This window comes from Cryptomeria japonica, chromosome 2, assembly GCF_030272615.1.
Source record: "Cryptomeria japonica chromosome 2, Sugi_1.0, whole genome shotgun sequence".
Classification (NCBI taxonomy): domain Eukaryota; kingdom Viridiplantae; phylum Streptophyta; class Pinopsida; order Cupressales; family Cupressaceae; genus Cryptomeria; species Cryptomeria japonica.
This window is the reverse complement of record NC_081406.1, coordinates 519,559,555-519,574,631: the sequence shown is the minus strand read 5'-3', so window position 1 is coordinate 519,574,631 and position 15,077 is coordinate 519,559,555. Positions and strand designations below refer to the sequence as shown.

At 36.6% G+C, this 15,077-nt stretch overlaps 1 protein-coding gene across 1 annotated transcript in view; it reads right to left on the bottom strand.

Moving 5' to 3' along the window:
• Nucleotides 1-15,077, bottom strand: part of LOC131035269 (probable RNA-dependent RNA polymerase 1) — a 163,173-nt gene that overhangs the window by 100,373 nt on the left and 47,723 nt on the right. The window contains exon 2 of the mRNA XM_057966939.2: nucleotides 10,467-12,364. Within this exon, the coding sequence (XP_057822922.2) occupies nucleotides 10,467-12,364 (1,898 nt within the window). The remainder of the gene's footprint in view (nucleotides 1-10,466; nucleotides 12,365-15,077) is intronic.

The window sequence follows — 15,077 nt, the reverse complement described above, 5'->3', positions numbered from 1 at the left end:
GTAAAATATTCCACATGAGGTGGATCACCCACCGAAGGTGGAATTATCACTCCACAATAAGTGGTTATGATAGAGTAACAACAAGATCACACCATAAAAGGTGGAAATTCTCCTACATACACACTTCCAATGTAGCACATCTCCCTAAGTGTCTCATATGCAAACTACAATGGTGTGCATGTACCTAAGTAAACTTAAGTAAAGTATAATTATATCCAACATCAATAATTAATTACACCAACACCCCCCCTTAAGTGCAACTTAGGGGAATGCACTTGTCCACAATGCAACTAAGCAATGCAAGATGGGTCTCGGCTACTAGGCCATGTTAGGTGCCCATGTACAAATGCAAATGCAATCTCTCACAAAAGAAGAAAGAGAGAAAAACTACATGGGAAAAAACTCCCCCCCCCCCAAAAGAGAGATTATGAAAGCACACAATGTTCTCAATGATGAATAAGAGAGAAGAAGAGACCATGAAGCCCCCCTCAATGTAAAATCTTTGGCAAAAATGGTCCAATGATGTTGACCAAAATACCTCCCCATTAGGAAGAAAGAGAGCCAATGCTGCACCAATAATGTCAAAGTGTGACAAAACCAGGTACCAAGTCGATGACGATGAATCACTTGTTGCAACATGATAAAGATCAGGCACGGAGACAACCTACTTTGAGCATCATCTGGATACTCGTAAATAGCAGAAATACTGGTACAATCAAAGTCTCACAGGAGCCATGCACAGATGTGTACAATCTAAGTCTCAACTGGAGCCATACACCAAGTCTCACAAGATATTCCTAATCTGTGTACAAGAGGATTACATCAGATATGTTATCAAAGACAAGATACAAAGAGGTGTGGCACTTTATGATAGTGCAAGTATAACATTGCTCATGCAAGAGCATGCAAATATAGAAACATGAAAATGATGTCACCAAAGAAGCCTTGTAGAATACTGCAGATGAAGATGCCTTTGATTGGAATGTCGTCAAGCAAAATATAGGAGCAATAGTCCCCCCCTGGTTGCCGGTTGGAAGCACTGCAAGACAAGTATGGTAGACAAGAAAAAAATAGTGTTCCCATTTTTGCTTATTAAATGATATTTTTGTTTTTAAAAACTTAATTAAAAGTTTACTAAAAACAATTTATTAAAATGCCCATGAAAAAAAAACTATATTAAAAAATAATAAAGAAAAACTTGAAAAAAAAGGCGTAAGTGATTTTTTTTTAATTTTATTTTGATATGAAAAAACAATTTAATAAAAGATTATTAAAGAAACAAAAACTTTATTAAAAAAGTTTATTTTTTATTATTAAAAAAACTTGAAAAAAAAACAAATAAAACATATTTAAAAAAACAAATTAAAAATAAATTAACATTTAAAAAATAAATAAAGCCCCTGCAGGGCTCTACAGGGACACCTGCGTCACCCGCAGGTACCCTGCATAGCAAGGCCTACGAGTGGCCACAAGGTACCCGCAAACAGCAAGGCCTGCGGGCCCCGTAGTAAAAGCCCCCTCAAAAAAATTCAATTTTTAAATTTTAAAAACCAAAACAAATAAATCCCCCCCCCCTGGATTTAATTCGTTTTTTTTTTAATTTATTTAATGAAAAACGAAAAAAAAAATTATATTAAAAAATTGTACCTACTCACTACATTCGTACCAGCAACCAAGGGAGGGGGATTTTTTCTCAGCTTGGAGTGATGGAGGCCGGTTTGGACGAATGGATGGGCAATCTTGGGATTTTTGGGCCTTCTGAGCGCGATGGCAATAATGAATTTGGCCAAAAATGCTTCAAAATTGCAAATCGCTGTTGGGACAAGTCACCACCCTCCACCTTCAAACGGTTCTAGATTTGGCCTTGGATGTCGGATTTGGATGAAATAAAAGGTGGTTCTGACTTTCTTGAACCTCCTCAATCCAATGGTGACCTCAGATTTGACCCAACAAGCTCCAATAATAACTTGCAATAGAGAGCTCCAATATGCAAAACTCCAAATACCACCAAATTTCTCTCAATTGGCAAACCAATGGCACTCTAATGGCTTTGATACCATGTGAGATTTTGCCAAGATCTAGAGGCAATGGAAAGCACAAATAAGAGAGAACAAAATGTGACAACAATAAACTATATTCCTATCAAGATGCAAAATGCGATCAACTGGATCATCAAGATTGTTGTTGTTGTTAAAAATTAAATTGAATGTAGATGAGCCTGCTTATAAAGGCAAGGCTAAGAGACAAGAGAACACACAATGGTGACTGTTATCACTTGAACCTGCACCCCTGTTTGCTAAGCTATCAACTCAGCAGGCTTGTGACACATGGGAACCCTCCTAGGGCTGTGGGTTGCCTAAAAAATGGAGTGAACCTCCAGAGTAAGCTGGTTCTTTTCAGATTCTGCACCTAAACTAACAATTTCTTCAGGGAAAAGAGTAAGGAGGAGAAAATGTAAAACTAAAACTTGAATCTAAGGTGATTGCACCAGATGGTATTCTTTTGGAATCTGTCTAAGCAAAAGACACATAGTACAACAATGATAATAAACCCCTTTTTTACACTAACCAACAACTCATGACCCTTGCATCAATGCTTCATAAACAGGCTGGATAATCACAGTCCTAAGAGGGAAAAAATCCTTTTTCACAACCTAAGACTATTAATCATTAAAACACAGCTTATGACCTGCAAGTAGTATATATGTTTCTGCATAAGGCATCAAAAGGAGATGTAAGTTTTAAGGGGGGCAAAAGCCAACCACCAAAGAACTGACTAACCCTGAAGATGCAGTAACAAAGAAAGATGAGAAGTAGGGCAGCAAACCAAGCTATTATCCTTGCCAAACAGGTATCACCAAGCTTTATAAATCCTGAAAATGTGTTACAAAGACATCCATTCTTGCAGAGAGAACTAAAAAATTACAGTCTGCTCCAAGATGAATGAATCAGAACCCTTACAAAAATGAAGGTTCCCAGTATATATGCCTTTTTCCAAAGTTATCAAGAAGACTCCACCTCCTCATTTTAGGTCGAGCAAACTCAAAAACCCTACTTTTTGGGCCTCAAAAATATCTCAAAAGGGATAAACCTGAGCCAAAAGGCTAAGTCATCCATTTTGCAACCATAAAACCTCATAAATGCAACATAAATGACCCTGAAATGCCCCTGACAGGCCTGCAAGCCCTCATAAATGCAAAAATCTCCCTCCCTTTGCCCAAACAAAATATCTAATAAAGTGATTTTTTTTTAAAAAAAGATTTATTATTATCTGGTCAGACATTTGTTTGACTTTATTTTCATTTATATTTAAAAGTTTTAATAATATAAAAATAATAGGATTGTTTTATTTAAAGTGACAAAATAAATACATCACTTTAATAACACAATTTTATTATTTTTATTTATTAAATAATAAAATGTAATAAAAAATATATTTAATAAAAGTGTTTGATTAACACTTTAATAAATAAAATTTTTATTATATTTTATTATTTTTTAAATATAAAATAAAATAAAATCAAACCTATGTTTGATCAAAAAATAATAAATTTTTTTTTTTTTTAAAAAAAAAGAAAACTTTAAAAACATTTGCTTACATCCTTGAGGGCGTATTTTTGAGTTTCAAAAGTTAACTTGCTAGGAAAAATGCAAGGGGGGACTAAGTGATAGAAGATCACTTAGGAAGCAAAAGACTTTACAAAAATGTTAAAGTGATTAAAATCACTTGGAAGCATATGCGAACCTTGCCATTTGGCCTCCAACCATTAACGTGGCATAGAAGAGAGGAGAAAGAAAGCGAAGGAAACATAGGCGATTTTTTTATGAAGATATTTTAGGAAAACAATAACCCTAAAAGCTCATTTTGCCTCTTCACATTTGTCTTTCGACAATTCTGGAAACTAGCTCTGCATCTTTCTGGGCGCCGCTTAGGGTTTGAGCTGGGCGTGGAAGAAGAAAAATGTCGATTTCTTCTCTGTTCTGGGTGCCGAAATGACTGCTGGGCCTCCTTTTTTGCTTACGGCCTGCTCTTTGTCTGCGTTTTTGCTAGTTTCGGGCTCATTTTTTGGAGCCGCTGTGGAAATCCGTTGTGTTTCTGAGCATTTTTGGGGTGTTCGAAGTGACTCCCTCCTTGCTGGGCGCAATCCTTCCACTTTGCATCCGTTATTCTGCACAGGTCCGCCATTCTTTACTGATTCTGGAAGGAAAAAATGTTTTTTAATGTAACATGCATGGCTTTCGTCTCTGTGTTTTTCTGAAATATTTCATGGCATTCGAACCTGCTTTCCATCTGCTTCTATTTGTAAAAATCTACTTATGATTTGTTGCACTTTCTGTAAGCTTTTAACTCAGTACTGCAGGATTGTCTCTCTCTTTTTACTTTATACTCATCCATTGGGAGTCGCCTTCTTTTTTCCAAACTGTCAACTAGATAGGATTCCCTAAGAATTGGTATTTTCATATTCCTTGCTCTTTCCACTTCAGTTTTATGCTTATCAATCTCTCTTTCATTTATGACCAAACAGTCAGCATCTCGTGTAAGCTTGCCTAATAATTTACCACCAGCTGCCTCAATTCTATGCTTCCATTGTACACGGGATTCAGTAAGATTTCCAACAATTGCCACTGCTAACAGCTGCAAGAATCCAACGTTCGGGTCCTGTGACTGCCCTATTATATCTTGGTTTTCAGAGTGCTTGCTAATAGATTGTGGAGGCAGGATACGTACTAACTTCTTTCCACTCTGTGATTTAAACCACTGAAGAAGATACTCATTATTTGTCTCCTTGGGGATTTTCCATTTTCCTTTCTAACGTTCAAGATTTGTAGTTGAGTAAGTGCATTTGCTCCATGCTGATAGAAAACCTCTGCATCTATACTGACCTCCAGAATATTCTAATCCGCCACCACATATTGGGCACTCTTTGAGGGCCCCAAACAGCATGCCATCCACACAGCGTTCTCTCAAATCATATTCTGAACTACTTGGTTCTTGATCATTAGCTATGAGCATCTCTTTCAACTCTGCCAACTTGACATTCTTTTGTAACTCATCTTTGATTTTCCACAATGCCTTAGATTGCTCCTCCAAACTCCGTTCCAATTCCCTGTTTCCTGAGGAAGATTCTTCTAATTTTCCATCCACTTCCTTGGATTTGTTATTTGAGGACCCCTTACTCTGCTTTTTACGAGGCAGCATTTCACTTTCCTCAGGTTTACGCTTCTTGGATTTCCCAACAACTGGTACACTCCTTTTCTTCCCATCTTTGGAATTCTTTGAACTCTCACTAACTTTTTCCAGTGAATCTCCCACTTTCTTTTTTGAATCTTGAATGTATGGTTTTGCAATATTTTGAACAGCTTCTTTATCCTCTGCAGTAAGGCTGTCCCAGCCAGGCATTTTGTCCATTGGATCAGTCCAGATACACATTTCTAGAAAACATTTGGCATGATGCCAACCAGGTACTTTTCCACGGAACTTAGTATTTTCTGGTTCAGACATGATTGCAATGCGAACTTCAGTGTCATCAACTATAACCAATCTTCCAATCTTTTGTGTCCTTCTGTTTTGGACTGCACCATCTACGCTCATCAAATTCTATGCTACCATCTCCAACCTTCTTTACATCAGTATTACCTCTTGGCGATGATCTTGTATTTACATGCCTCCTGAGATAATTGTGAACTCCTTGCTTTTCCCTGTAGCAATCAGATGAAGTCTGCATGAGCTTAGTTTTTGTGACTTGCTTGGGCTACCATATCTAGCTGATCTGAGCTCTGAATCTCTGTCAACTAGGACTTCCCTCCTTTGCGGAGAGCATGTTTGATTTCTATTGTATCCACTTTCTGCAGTATGTGCCCAACTTGAATGCTTGCTTCGTAATGGCATAGCATCAGACTGTTGCACCATTTTTTATTTTTTTTGTCGCTAACATCTTCCTCGTTTTCTGAAGTGTAATCCAGGGAATCAGAGTGTTTAACTTCCATTTGTGACTTGGAAATTTTTTTAAAGATTTGTGGCCTGAGATGTAGCTCCATCTGGTGGTTAAGCAGCACTGCCATTATTGTAACCCAAATCCTCAGAATGATTATTATCAATGAAACAAGAATCAAACGAGGCACCCTTCACAAATCCATGTCCATTTGATCCTGGACCAACATTGTGGTATCTATTTATCAAACCAATTCCACATGGCAATCTTTCTGTTTTTTCAAGGCTTGAAGTCTCAACAAATGCTTCTTGGACACTCCCATAAACTACTGGAATATCTCTTTCAAAAATTTGATCTTCACATCCAACATCCAATGCTGATTTCTCATTGTCTTCATTGAAATAAGCACTTCTCTGTATGACTGTTTGGACTGAAAATGGTGAAAAACAAACACTAGAAACCATCCTTTTGTCATCTGCCATTCAATGCTGATTTCTCATAGATATTTTATAAAAACTGTAGCTGCCATTTAAACATTATTCTCTTAAAATCTGAATATTATTTCCAAGGACGCAGCTGACTTGAATTTGTTGAAATGTCTGATCAATCACGCCTTTTCCAGCTTATCATAAAAAATCTTTTAGGCTTGATGCATAAAATGTCGTCTTGTTGATCTGATTGTATGAAACCTTGCGATTGTCCACATGAGCTGGGCTCAACCCTTGTGGGAGCCGCATTCATCTCCACTCATCTTAGTGAACTTTATGACCAGCAAACTGTCCTTTTTATTTTTCCTGCACATGAAACAAACCTGTTAGCAAAAATGCATATTTATGGTGACTTTCCTTTGATCTGATTTTGCCTTTTGGAGATTCCTTTGTGATGCGAGCTATATGCATTCGATGTATGTAGGGATCATATATATATATGCGTGCATTAGTACATATGTCAGAAATGCAGCCAGCTATTGCTTAGAACAAAATGTTCTAACACATTGTTTGTTTCAACTTTTTGCAGATATCAGAAAGAAAGCCTCAGCGGACCAGGGGGGAGCAGCAAGACAAAGGCGACGACGAGCGTACCTCAACTGTTCCAGTCATTCAGGCAATGACTGGTTCCATTCTTGACATGCCTTTTCCTCATTTTTTCTTTTGTACTTGTGCATGCATATATGTATATTTCCTCTCTGCACTAGATGCACGTAGCTAGTCCCACGGCTCCTTGTGTGGGACACAATTTTGAATATGAATAAAATACTTTTCTTTTGCAATGAGATGTCTCCTTCTTTGTTGTTACAGAATAAAAGTACTTAGAAACATCATCTTTAAAACACAAAAATAGAGAATAAGTATACACTAGCTTTCTTTTGTTCATGCTAGCATTTCTCAACCTATTCTTCAGCCAGGAGCGAAAAATAGGTAACAGTGACATGTGGCTCAATGAGATGCAAGGGTAGGTAGGGGTAGGTAGGAGAAATAGTAAAATATTCCACATGAGGTGGATCACCCACCGAAGGTGGAATTATCACTCCACAATAAGTGGATATGATAGAGTAACAACAAGATCACACCATAAAAGGTGGAAATTCTCCTACATACACACTTCCAATGTAGCACATCTCCCTAAGTGTCTCATATGCAAACTACAATGTTGTGCATGTACCTAAGTAAACTTAAATAAAGTGCAATTATATCCAACATGAATAATTAATTACACCAACAATTTTTTATTGGGTTAAAGAGATAGTTATTACTACTTGTAGTTGCTTTGGGTTGTGTATGTCCACCTTCTTGGTGTCTGATGTCTACATTCAATCTGAGGTGTTGATATGTTAATAATGATAGTGATGACTTGGATGAGTCTTCCTTGGCCCCGACATTCTTATTCAGGTTGATATTGTTTCTGGAATATTTTATGTGCAAGGAGATGTGATATGCAAGAAAGGGTATTTAAAGTCTAGCTGGAAGAATGCTTTGCATCCCTCCGCATTTTGAGAGTTTGTCTCGCGGATTTGGACATAATGTTTATGCTTTGTGGACATTGCACTACTATCTTTTTCAAGTTCCCAATGTTGCAGTTGGTGTGGCTAGTGATTTTTGTTTGCTAACAGTTTGGTTGTCTATTAGAAGTGGATTTGATTGGTCCAGAAAATGCTTCGCATTTCTTCGCATTGGTATTTCAAGTGCTGCGACTTGGAGGACATGCTTGTGATCTTTGTGCGTTGTCTCAATTCCAGTTTTAAGTGTTTAAGTGTTCTACAAGAAGATTTATGGATGTTCAGTTCAGGATTGTATTTCCTGGCATTTTGGCAATGAAGTGTCTATGTTTGTTTATATTCCACCAACATGTATAGATATTAGATGTGACTATAAGAAAGAAGTATTTGGGAATGATGTTGGATGTTCTCGAAAAATGCCTAATGTGATCTGCAGTGTGTTGAATGTTTTGGTTGGTGCTACATTGTGTTTAATGTTGTCTTTTGGGTAATTGTTGTGGTTTGGCCAATAGAGTTTTGTTTTCCAACTTGTGCTATGATCTTAATAATATATGTCAACTCTAGAGAGTGTATTGAGTTGTATTTGGGTGCTACCTTTAGCATGTGAGGATCCACATTGATTTTATTTATTGGGATGCTATGTGTTTTGGTTTTGGACTGACTAGTTATGTGATACATTGTTTATCTACATGTTACCTAGTTGTCGTTCTTGGGTGATGTGCGTCAGCGTATATATTATTCGCAGCTACTTAGAAAAGTGTAATATGATGTTTTTGGTCCTCTCTATCTCCTGGATTGGACCACATTCACCACAACAATATTTGGTGGCTGGCTTAATAGGACTTATGCCTATCCTTTGTTTTCATAATGAAAAAGACGGTATTTATAGAAGATCAATTTGGAGTTGTGAAGTGTGATTGTTGTGATGTGATCGATAAAATCACTATATGTGAGAATGTTCTGATGCGAAGACAGTGACAATGTGGTGGTGATTGTTGTTGGAGTTGGCTACTTATGACAGTGGTTCAAGTGCAACTTCATATTTGGAGAAGACCTTATCCTGCTGGTTCAAATGTTGTGATATTGTATGTTGCCATGGATAAGTGATCTCCAGTCAGCAAGTCTTTGTATCTTGCCTTGGAGGAATGAGCTTCAGCCTGCAAGTCCTTTTTTATCTTGCCCTTGAGCAGTGAGGATCAGCCTACAAGTCCTTGTGTATCTTGCCCTGGGATGGTGCACTTAGCCTACAAGTCTTTTAGGTGGTAGTGTGCTTCCTTGGTAGTGAGCCTAAAACAGATTTGTAATCATTTCATATATTGTGAGTTGACTCTCACCATGGTTTTTCCCTTTTTAGGCTTTCCACGTAAATCTGGTGTTTTCTTGTGCAATGTGTTTCTTTGCTTTATTCTTCATTGCTGCTGATAAGGTGAAACATAAGTTGATTGTGTTTTGGAAAGATAAAGTTTAAGGTTAAATGTTTTAAGGTTGGGACTAATTCACCCTCTCCCCCCCACCCCCCCCTCCTCTCTCAGTCTTAAGTTGTGTTCAACAGAAATGTGCTTCACAATTCAACCTTTTGAACCCAAAAAAACCACCTTATTTCTTGCCATTTGGATGCCAAAATCATTCTTTGATACAACTTGTAATGAAATAGCTTGCACAAAAGAAGAATATAATAGGAAATATGTACAAATACCTAAAAATAATAAGCCACTTCAAGAAGGCTTACCTCCAATAGTCCTCAATAAACACACAATACACAAAATGATTATAACAACTAACCTCCACCTCATATATATACCATATTTATGCCATGTATGCTACCCAAGCTGACCTTACTATTTATATATGACTTTGTAGATGATAATATAACTTATTTGAGGGTTATCCTAGCCACGAGTCAATTACACACATCCTCATTTAAATTACAGGTTCAGGGCATGGAATCTTATGTACATTGTAGACAGATAATGAATGTCTTAGAGGTTTGCATTTTCTTTTATGTTTTACCAATGGATTTGTCAAGTTGTCAAGAGAATCCATCATTTTCATTAATATAACAAAATCCAACGCAAAACAAGGTGCATTGAAATAACTCACGTTCACCCAAAAAGAAGCATTTATTCTGGCATGGCCAGAGAAGTTTCGGTTCAAGGGGAACAAAAAATATATACCTTACATGAGTCAAACAATATATTCTATGACATTTTCTAAACTAGCACCGTGGAACACAGCATGTTTCTATCAAGAGCATAGTGGAGAAGCAATAGGGTTTCAACTTTTCCCGCTTACCATGAAAAAACAAGTAAAGCCATATAAGAAATTCCAAGCATGCATTTGTAGTATATTAGTGAATTATCAATTTAGGTTCATCAAGACAGCTTGGACTTTGAAGGACACTGTTAGAAAATTTAAGCCAACAAACACTTTGGCTGCAATTCATTTTTTTTAATAAATACTAAGTTAAGGACTTTATATGCACCTGCACAAAGAAAGAAACATTGGCTGAAGTAGAAGACTTAACTATTTCTCTCTTACCTCTGACCTCGTTGTGGAAAGACTACACAGTCAACCATATGATGGAGTTTGGGAATGTCCACAGCCACCAAAACGCGTACGTCACCTGGATGAAGGCAGGGATTTTTGGCAACAATTACTTTTCCTTTAACTATGCATTTTTTGTGGTCAAGGCCACTTTGTCTAAAGATAGCAAGCCCGGGATCATGATATTGTTTGCTTCCTGCAGCATGAGAAACCTGAACAAATACTTCACCGTAATTTAATGTCCCAGTTTCATCTAGGCATCCCATTAAGCATCGCCCCTTCGGAACAAATATGCGTGTCTTGTTTCTTAGCTCAAGTAGTTTAGATGCTCGAAATGCATTGAGCATCATTAGAAGATATGGCTCAGAATTGGCAAAGAAACCACATGACAGCATACTTATAAGTGCATTGTGATGTTCACCGGCAGACATAATTTGCAGTAGGTTAAGAGCAACAGCTTGGTCAGTCAAGACCCTGTCCAGATCCTCAACTGCCTTTTCCTGCAACTTCTCAAAATTATGGTCTTCAACCCCCAGAGTAGATAAGAGGCTTATAATTTGCCTGTTCAGAAAGCAAGGCCTAAATTTGGACCATGACAGAACATCTAAGTTTGTATCGTCTGACCTATATTTCAACATGCTTTGTCGCAGAGACAGCTTGTATTTGGACTCAGGATCAACTGCTACGACACCCTTGTAGCCACCATACCTTATTTGGAAAGCAGAGGGTGTGTTATCACATTTACACTTTGCAGCCACCTTTTCTGCCAGGGACAGAGATATCTTCCCTATTCCATCTGAAAAAATATACTGCTTCCTACAAATGTCTGGAATATGATCAATTTCAAAGTCAGAGACATGCAATGTTTCTGTGGAAGAGCTAAAAGACTGCCCCAATCTCCTTGCACACTTGGCAACATTTTTAACACTCGAAAAATTGCCCATCCACCTCCTGATACTGTGGGCACTAACCTCAGCATTGGAAGCAAACATCCAAACAGAACTTTCCCTTAGCTGACTGGTTGAAAAGGCAAGAAACTCGAACTTTTTATCAGCTATCAAAATACCGTCTCTCAAAACTGAGAGAACCCGGCTGTATAATTTTGTGTGTTTCCCCTGACCATTATTCATCGTAATCCTTTGCTGAGACAAATCAGTTGCATAAAGCTTGTCGCCATTCTCATCAACAAAGGTGACCCTAAGAAAATCGTCAATATAATTTGCAAATTGACGAGTGACGCGATTAGAAACATTGACCTCAGGCCCAAAAAAGTAGACCTTTGATGGAGTTACATGGACCCTGTGCACATACATCAGCCCACCATCCAGACCAACATTTCCTGCTGAACTAGGATAGTTATACCATCTTGATCTCCGGAAAGTGTTGTATTCCTTTAGCAGCAATTTAACTGGATTGTAGCAAGGGCTCCTCAGATTTTTAAACCTTGTCAGTGCATAATCTATGAATGCACGAGGTTTCTTGTCAGGCTTCAGGAAATTGAAGAATTCATTGGTGAGGCTTGGCCAGCTAAGTATGCCTTCCTGAATAAGTGAATTTATTTGGAACAAGATTTTGTAAGGCAAATGGAACTCAGAAAGATTAACTATTGGCACCAACTTTGAATCAGAGTAGGAAAATCCTTCTTGGAAAGAGAGAATATCTCCAATTTCTTTGTAACGTGGGAAGTCTCGCTGAATTTGGGAAACGTTCACATTATAGGGAAGCTCCAGGCAGATTGCCAAAGACTGGCCAAAACTGCAAAATGGTGTAAAATCTGTAGTTCTGATCCATTGATTGTCATGACCAGCTTTGTAGTAATCATGAAAAACATCATCTTCTCTTGAAGTTGAAGATGATTCTTCCTTTTTATAGATCCGCGGCACACAATGTAGCTCCAAAATGTAAAAGCAGGAAAAGTAAATTAGGATTTCCCATATAAGTAGATAAAAGATTACATTAAAAAGTATAGTATCTATTTTTCAAAGTATGACATCCATCTCAAAAATTTAGAAACAAAGCAACTCAATCTAGGGAAAGGAAATCAACCCGTAATGTTTAATTAAAAAGATGGGAAAGTAAATAATCCATAATGTTTAGCAGTTTACGTTTATTTAATATAAGTTTTGATGGTTCGGGTGTTGATATTGAGTTTGTTAGTTTGGAAGATTTTGAAAGTGATATTATTTAATAAGAAATTTGGAAAGTTTGTCGTTAAATTTTTTATATGATTTTGGTTATTTTTGAGTTTGATATGTTGGTGTGTTCACACTATATTAGATGTCTAATCTTTTTCATTCGATTAGTTTTGACTTTATTCATATTAATTAGGACTTAAGATTTATATTTTTTCAAGTTTTCAGATCGGGGACTACAAGGGATAACAGGGCATAGTTTTGATATAGAGATTTTTTTGTCATTTTTAGGGGACGACTATTAAATAAAGGAAAAAAATAAAGAAATTTTAAATATTCATATGAAAATATTGATAAAGCACCCATCATAGATATTATAGAACATTTGTGAGCATGGGTAATTGAATAGGAATTATGATGTTCTTTATATATACAAATAAGCATGAGATAATAATGGCATGCCCGACTCGTGTATATTTAAATGCTCAAACTTAATTGCCAAAACTATCTTAGCTTTGAAAATAGACAATATATGAATCCGAAATTTTCACATTACAATGCTCAATAGCCTTTACTATTTACATACAATTCTTTCTTGAAAACAAAGTCATGTATAGATTTGATTTGGATACACATTGCAAAATTTGATTCTCTGTAACTATGGGAAACAAAGCATTACATGCTACTTTTAGATGCTAGGATTGATTTCCCTAGCGATGTCTATCCATGTAGAAGAGGCTATTAGGAAAACATTCAAATAAAGAGACTAAACTAGGCTCTAACACCAAATAAGGGAACAACAAGTGTTAAATAACTCATGCAACTTTGTTTCTCATGTGTGGACCAAATTTCCAACTTCTTCCAAATAAATGTCTAATAATATATTTACAAAATGTAATATATCTAAGAAAGCGCCACAATATTACTAGCCTCTTAGCTTAAATGATCTCCAAGATTGTGAAGATGTAGAGATTTGTAAATAGACGATGTGTATTTTGTAGATGGTCATGTATCATCATTGGTCTATTACTCAAGGTTAGACATATTTTGATGGAGATTTTGGGGAAACAACCCCAATAGGATTAGGGGCAACACCCCTCATAGGGGTTCCAGATCAACACACCTAGCAGAATCAAGGGGCAAAACACCTTGCAATTTGCAAGAGCAATGTCAAGGGGTAGAACCCTCACCACCAAGCCAAAATTAACACCTTAAAAACCACACGGACCTTCATGGAGAACACCATTTTCATATTTTTTATAAATCCTAAATCAATATGCCATAAGCAAAATAAGCATTGAAATGTAATGTTTTAGAAAAAAAAGTAACAAAAATGTCCTTAGGTATGTTAGGATACAACTAGCCACCCCCTAACATGCCCTACAACTTTTTTGACATCCCAAGAACATATTTCCTAAATTTTGACAAAAAGTCGTTAGGCAAGGGGGGATATTTTATAGGCATCCTCGAAACGTCCCCTATAAAAGACAAAGGTAAAATCGAAGGGGATGAATCCCTAGGGAGCACTACTTAATATTACTTAGGAAATATGTGTCTTTAGTTGTGTAAAAAAAACATGATCCTATTCCATTTCATTAGCTAGTTTAGGTTAAGTTCTCCAGTACCTATCTAATTACTATTTCTCATGATAAAGAAAGAATATTTAACTTCCACCTATCATGTCATTTGTTAGTTTCACCCTTGCTCTATACAACTAAGAGTTCATATGTAGTTTGTAATCAAACTGGTTAACTAATATTGTTGTAGAATTTTTCTATATATTCATTTTACTTTTGTGTATATCTTAGTAGAAGGCTTGTTGATTTAATAAATTATAGTACATTGGTTTTTTTTTGTTGTCACAGGGTATCCCGACAACCCAGTACAGTGTCCATTTGGGGCGAGCTGAGGTAAGACTAGTCCCTAGGGATGTACCAAGAAGCTCACCTCCCAAGTGAATAGGAGTGTTAATTTATTCCTACATAGTATCAAAGTACATTTTTTCAAACTACTTCTTAGAAAGATTGAGATTATCAAGTTGGAGATAGTTACAACTACTATAGGTCAAACGAATAGACATGCGGTACATTTGAAAATGACTTGTAAAAACACCTAAAGAGTACAATTATGAAGTCCTAAAAAGGCTAAGAACATGTACTTGTAAATGGGGAAACTATAACAATAGCATGATCATATCCCACATAAGGAGACGAGTAAAATAAATGTAATGTAAATTTATAGAACACAAAGGAGGAAAGAGAAATAAATGTATAGAGAGATATAATGTGTAATGAGAAACATGGACACATACTAATATGTTACATATATATGTGGTGAAGATATGAAGTTAATGAAGACTTGATATGTGTATGGCGAATGAATATACAAGTGTATTTCATTTCTCTTATCTTGTAATCCTATCGCATATGTTATAATTTTCTTCCTTATCCATCACAAAAATATAAAAACACAA